The following is a 7,022-nucleotide window of genomic DNA, read 5'->3' as shown; positions in this document are numbered from 1 at the left end:
GACTGAGATTGGGCATTTCTACCAAGTTACCATGTAATGCTGATAGCGCGGGTCCAAAGTCTATATTTTTCAAGTTCTCTGAAAATGAGACCTCCCTATACATATGCAAAACATAAGTTATGCAAACTTTGATCACTTAATGAAAGTATGCAAAGTTGGCGCAGAAAAAGATTTTCCCTCCTTTATTAGGCACCTCTGCCCTCCCAATAAAGGAAGCAAATTATATGCCCGGGTTCAAGGGAAAGAGTTCGAACAGTGCCCCCAAATACCTGCTCCCTGCTCTCTTCTCTCTTCTCTGTCTTCCAGAGGCAGGGAACGGTGTAATGAGACGAAAGAAGGGTTCAGGAGCTCCCCTGCTTCCGTTCCTCCTCTATTCCCAGCTTTTAAGGAGCATCTGCCCCTTCGGAACCGCTGAGGTCAAGGGCGAACACTCCAGAGCACAGCGCCGCGCCCCCCTCCGCGCCCTCGCCCTGGCGGAGACGGCCGATGCGCGTGCGTGCGCGCTTGACATAAATAGATCCCAGGCGGCCGCCACCGGACAGACCCGGGTTCCGGGCACCACGGGCCATGGCGGGCGAGGACCACCAGTGGCAGGACAGCATCCTCTACAACATGCTCATGAGCGCGAAGCAAGCGCACGCGGCTGCGGAGGCGCCCGAGGCGCGGCTGGGGGGTGCGTGCTGGGGCTGCTCCTGTGGCGCGGAGCCCCTGGTGGGCAGAGCGGAGCTGCCGCGGGGGCGCACAGGGGCGCTCCTGTACCGCTGCTGCTTTTGCGGGGAAGACCACCCGCGGCAAGGCAGCATCCTCTACTGCATGCTCACAAGCGCAAAGGAGGCGCAAGCGGCTGCGGAGGCGCCCAAGGAGCGGCCGGGGGGCGCGTGCTGGGGCTGTTCTTGCGGCTCGGAGCCCCTGGTGGGCAGAGAGGAGCTGCCGGAGAGGCGGGCCATGGCGCTCCTGTACCGCTGCTGCTTTTGCGGTGAAGACCACCCGCGGCAGGGCAGCATCCTCTACAGCTTGCTCACGAGTGCAAAGCAGACGCACGTGGCGCCGGAAGCGCCCGAAGCGCGGCTTAGGGGCGCGTGGTGGGACCGCTCCTACGGCGCCCAGGGCCTGGGGGGCAGAAATGCGCTGCCGGGTGGGCGGGCAGGGGCGCTCCTGTACCGCTGCAGCTTTTGCGGGGACGACCACCCGCAGCAGGACGGCATCCTCCACCACTTGCCCATGAGCGCAAAGCTGGCGCACGCCGCTCCCGAGACGCAGCTCGCGGCCCCTTTCTGGGACCCCCAGTGTGGCGCACAGCGGCGGGTGGCCCTCAAGAGTCCACAGGTGGTCTGCGAGGCTGCCTCGGCCGGCCTGTTGAAGACGATGCGCTTTGTCAAGTACTTACCCTGCTTCCAGGTGCTCCCTCTGGACCAGCAACTGGTGCTGGTGCGCAACTGCTGGGCGCCGCTGCTCATGCTCGAGCTGGCTCAGGACCGCTTGAACTTCGAGACGGTGGAGATCACGGAGCCCAGCCTGCTGCAGAGGATCCTCACCACCAGGCGGCGGGAGACCGCGGGCGACGAACCGCCGCCTCTGTCCCCGCTGCCGCCACACTTGGTACGGCCGCTGGAGGCCGGGCATTTGCCGTCTGCCGCTGAAGTCCAAGTCATCAAATGCTTCCTTGCCAAGTGCTGGAGCCTGGACATCAGTACCAAGGAGTACGCGTACCTCAAGGGGACCGTGCTCTTTAACCCAGGTAAGGGCGCAGCCTCGGCGCAGGCTTTTCTCTGTTCAGGAAAGCGCTGGGCAGTGCGTACCCGGGGCGCAGGCACTGAAGAGTTTTCTGTGGTCAGGGGAGTGTCGAGGCACCAGCGAAGAATCACGAGTGACTCCGCAGAGTTGGGGGAGCTCCAGAAAGCACTCCTAGTGGGTGGGCTGCTGCCAGACACTCAGCAGAGAGCAGGGAGGTTGTTTGATGAGGTTTATTTTCTCTCTACCCCTTTCTATTACTAAGGAAGAGTTTGTGCCTGCAAGAGACAGGGCTGTCCTTACGCTCTAGTTTTTTAAATCCAGTAGTATAGCTTTAAAACAAAAAAGTTCGCGTTCACCGCAAATTCTGCAACATGTTTTCCTGAAACCCAGTTCTGAAATTTACTAGAACTTTTTGTTCGAAGAAATGTACGCAGGCTGGCAAGAAAGTAAACATTACTTAAGGAGTCCTATACCATCCCCCGAGGGCACAGCCGTTCGGGACACTGGAGTTAGTGTTTCATGGTTCTGCCCCTGAATGATCATTTTTACGGTCCTAAACAGCTGGACTATCTCATCCTCCGAGTGTCTTTATCAGGGCACCAAGGGGGCAGGGAAAAAACACCAGCAGGGGCCCTGTCTCTTAGAGCTTGCAGAGACCTTAGGCACCTCTTAAGCCCCTCTACCGTTCATCCTTACTCCACCCCATTTGCAGGTTAGGTAGCCTAGTCCCACAATAACCGCCAGCGAGTCGTGGAGCGTGGGTCTCCTGGGCCCCACAGGATGTCTGCTGCAACACTTTCAGGTTGTTACGTGCTGGACGCTCTGCCCCACACGGTGCAACCGAATCATGAGAGAATATCTCCCTGGACCGCCCAGCACCTTTTCTTGAGTATGTCATACTACGAGAATTGTGTTTGACCAGAGTCCCTCCAGAAAGGTCACAAGCGGGCACAAAGTTTCCAGGCAACTTGAGTTGGGATAGTTTTTATAGTGTTCCCTTAACACCTTTTTCTCCTAACAGCAAGAGTCCGTGGTTATGTCCTTGCCTCCTGCCCAGTAGTTTTTTGAAAGGGTATAGAGCAGTATTTAATAGGATAATATTTCATTCAGAACTCACATTTCCGTACCTAGAGATCTCTGCTCATCCCAGCCATCATAGTACATCACCTTTTGCTGCTATCATTCTTTTCCAAACTTGGCTGTGGATAAGGAATGCCACGGAGTGTGGGGAGAGGCTAGTTCAAAGTCTTACCAGGCTCTTGCCTAGAGGTTCTGACTTGGTAGCTGTGGTCCAGGGTCTGTGAATCTGCATTTGTAGTAAGTGCCCAAGGTGGTTCCTAAGATCATTTGTGAAATAGCGTTTTCTCACTCCTTCAGTCAGTGTTGTTAAACATCAACCACATGCCTTGTTATGTTGGAATAAAGAAAGGCAGGGGCTCAGCTTCCAGAAGTTTGTATTCCACGAGTTCCCCTCTTGCCCTCCACCCTGTTTTGTATACTTTGGTCACACACACACACACACACACACACACACACACACACACGCACACACCATCTCTCTCATTCTCTCTCTGCTTTTCTGAATCCTCTCTCACTGAATTTAATCAGCTGAGTATGTTTCAAACAAATGCACCTCCTAATAAGCGTGTGGCCTTTCTTTGCTGTTTAACCTTTTGTGTGTCCTGATCTTTGTGTTTAAACTTTTTTTTTTTAATTGTGGAGTCCATTTGTCTGCATTTTCTCTTTCCTGAATTTACTTTATAGGCATGTCTTTTGGGAGGGGGCAGTGTAAAAGGACGGTGAGTTCTGAAAGCAGAGGAAAGTGACAGGGAATTTACAAAATGAGGTTTTAAGGAGCCGTGAATCTGGACCTAGAGGAGCTTCACCTTGCTGGTGGTGGTTCAGGCAAGCCTCTTCTTGCCTACACCAGTGGAATTCAAACAATAATACGGGGTCTCAAGCCTGGCTAATGAGTGTAGGTACTAGGGGATGTTAATGTGTGTGGCCAGTATAGATGGAGTACGGATGTGGCTTTATTTAATTCTCAATATATCAGATACATTTGCCTATAATAGGAATGACTTGCCTATTACTATTAGTAATTTTTCAAAGAATGCTGACTGGTCCTGCTAGTCTGTTGGTTACCAGGGTGTTATTGAAATAGTTAACTGCTGGATTTTGTAGGAAAGGGAAGGAAAATTGATTGTCTTCATCACTGAGAACTTTTAAACAGTACAATAAATTTGCAATTATTTAAATACAAGTTAAGGAACTTGACAGTAATATAACTGTCATGCAGCCTCAAAGAACTTTTAAAGCAGCCTCCTCTTACCACCTTCCTGATAAAAACTTCCAGGCACTTTATCTTCCCTGCATTGTATTTCATTCAGTTTTACTGGGGTTTTCACACTATACCGCAAGGAGGTCAAGCATTCCCTGTCAGTAAAGTTACTTTTGAGCCATATGGTGATCCATGATGTTTGCATGTTTACTTTTTAACCTTTTAAAGACCTCTGACTTTAGTAGACCTCTTTAGTATTATTTTAAAAATGATTGTGCGTTAATCATTAGAATCAATTTTTTTAAACCTTCCCCAATACGGAAATCACAGTACAAGGAGCTAAATGGCCAGTGTTCTCTCTTAAATTACTAAAGGCCTGGAAATTAGAATCAGCCTGTAGGCAAACAGTTCGGATGCAACTCCAGAGTCACTGTTTGTGGCTGTGAGGTTTACCACCACCAGCTGGCTAATCACTGTATTGGTGGGAAATTCAAGGGAGGATGCTAAAATATTTGTCATCTGGCAAAACCTGTAGTCATTCTCCAATGGCCTGTTTCCCATAGGTAAAATGTAGAGTGCTCACTTCTGGAAACAATTTTAATGTCTTCCTATTTGCACAGTAAGTTGGAGCCTTGATTCATTAAGTGATATTCTACTGTCATATTGAATAAATGTGTATCTGTTGGCTCCGGCCTAGCAGTTTTCAAATGTGAGGCTACAAAGACAGTAACTATTAAATAACTATGTGATAGCTCATTCTTGGAAGCATTGCTTCTGAAAACTTAGAACTGGTTTGACATTTTATCCATGTCAATGTCCAAGTAGGAAGCTTGAACTCTTGTTTCATGTGGGAAGGGGCAGAAATGGGTATATTTAAAAAGCGAGCCAAGGATGCTGAGTGAGCTGTTTCCAATAAAGAGACTGTTCTCCCTTTTTCTCCTCCAGGCCTGCCAGGCCTGCAGTGCGTCACGTACATCCAGGGACTTCAGTGGGGAACTCAGCAGATACTCAGCGACCACATCAGGATGACGCACAGGGGGCACCACATCAGATTCGCCCAACTGAATAGCGCCCTCTTCCTACTGAGATACGTCAATGCCAATGTCCTTGCGGAACTGTTTTTCAGGCCCGTCATCGGTTCAGTCAGCATGGATGATATGATGCTGGAAATGCTCTGTGGGAAGTTATGAAGGTGTGGCGGCCACACGGGTGCAGTTGACAATGAGAGAAAGATAAGGAACCGGAGGCAGAACAGTGTAAAAAAGAAAATAATGTAAAATAGACTTATTTTTCTATGCATATTTTTGTATTCGATTAAAGAAAAACTTGAGTTCTAGACCCTTAGAAAATCCTCTGATCCATACTGTTTCATCATGAAGAAAAACGTTTACCAGCAAGTAACACATCTCTGTCCCTCTTTGAGAAGAGAGCAGGATGTTACTGTCATAACCTCTTTTCACACTTTTAGTGACTCTCTCCAGTGAACCTACTAAAATCAAATCTGTAATAGTAAGTTATAATAAATGTTAAGGTGTTAACCATTAACCTGATTGCAAAAAAAAAAAAACCCAGAGCTTAAGCAAGGCTTCAAAAAATATCAGAAACCTAGCCCACGAAAACAAAAATAAAGTTACCTTTGGAGGTGGTACCATAACATTTAATGTGAAGACTCTCCTTGCACCAACTGGAGTTAAGTGGCAATCTGTGAGCACAGAGACACCTGAAAGTGAAGTCAGAGCTTTTCAGAATTTTAGTTTAAGACTTTATGCAATAAAGTTCAACAAGAAACTTGTATTCTATACGGAGGAGCTACAGTTCTAGAAAGCTCAACATTGTTATAAACCCCAAATGGTATCTCATCTTTAAGGTACATTACATATGTAACTGTCACCTTGAACAAGCATGGCATAAAATTATTAAGGGACTTGATTGTTGACTCTTGCTGCCCCTATGAATGTAATCTGTAGAACTAATTCTTCCTTATCCGTGGATAAAACTTAAGGCATTAAATGTTTATCCACTCATAGGTAAGAAATTGCCCATTAGTGATAAATACATCTAGCCCAGGCTACTGACCCGTTGCAAGAAGCCTTAAACTTTAGTGCAGACCCCTTTAGCGGTCTGGCGAATGCCTGGACATCTCAGAATCAGGCTCTGAGAATATCGCAGCAAATAAAATACTTAGGATTGCAAAGGAAATGAATTGTGTCAAAATATAATAAAAATGTTAAATTTTAAAAGTATTTTAAAATGTATAATGTATATGGTTCTTTATCAACACATTAAATAACAAACTGGTGGCAGGTCTAATATCTACCTTCATTTCAAAGAATGGGCCAATATCATTGAAATTTCAAGATAATTCACAACGTCTGCAATATGATAAGAAAATATGACCCTTCCATTGGTGACTGACTGCATTGGGGGACCCCAAGATCACCAGCCCATTAAGATGTGCTAGAAGTTCTCATGGGACACTGCATACAGTTGTGTTCAGGGCCAAGGCTTAACACGGTGATGTGGGCAGGGTATACAGCTGGCTCACAAGGGGAAGAGGCACAGGCAGAGTACAGAGGAAACCATGTGTCCATATGCAAGTTTCCTCTTGCTTTTCGCTTCCCATGATGGGTCACACAGAGCACACTCTTCCCTAGCAGTGAAAATGGAACATGTATGTGATATTTCTGCCCAGGGAAGCTCTTTGAGACTCAGAGTGTAGGCTTTTTATTGGGGGCCACTCACGTAGACATCTTTTACCTAGCACGTACCAAAATTCCAAACACCCAGAAAGCAAGCAAATGTTCAGTATAACCCCCACTGTTGGCACATTCTAGGCCCGGTGAGTCACTCTCAGGCTTGACAGAAGGGCAAGGAACGCTCCAGACTGAAGTTCCCCCATGTTGGCCAAGGGTCAGCCTTGCCAGGAGGCTGAGGACAGTCTCACTCTTGCTATGTTTAACTCATCTGCATAACCCACTCCCTTGGCCCACGGCCAAGTTGTCTTTAC

General features: G+C 48.0%; 1 protein-coding gene across 1 annotated transcript; it reads left to right on the top strand.

Annotated features, from left to right (window-relative positions):
• Positions 1–555: 555 nt before the first annotated feature.
• On the top strand, positions 556–6,258 carry NR0B1 (nuclear receptor subfamily 0 group B member 1). Its single transcript, XM_040468890.1, has 2 exons — positions 556–1,738; positions 4,961–6,258. Exons 1-2 carry the CDS (start codon positions 568–570, stop codon positions 5,203–5,205), a joined length of 1,416 nt encoding a protein of 471 aa, XP_040324824.1. The 5' UTR covers positions 556–567; the 3' UTR covers positions 5,206–6,258.
• Positions 6,259–7,022: the final 764 nt, after the last annotated feature.

This window comes from Herpailurus yagouaroundi, unplaced genomic scaffold (genome assembly GCF_014898765.1).
Source record: "Herpailurus yagouaroundi ecotype Mexico unplaced genomic scaffold, PumYag 67793, whole genome shotgun sequence".
In the NCBI taxonomy this organism is placed as follows: domain Eukaryota; kingdom Metazoa; phylum Chordata; class Mammalia; order Carnivora; family Felidae; genus Herpailurus; species Herpailurus yagouaroundi.
The sequence above is the reverse complement of the archived record's forward strand: the minus strand, read 5'-3'. Positions and strand labels throughout refer to the sequence as shown.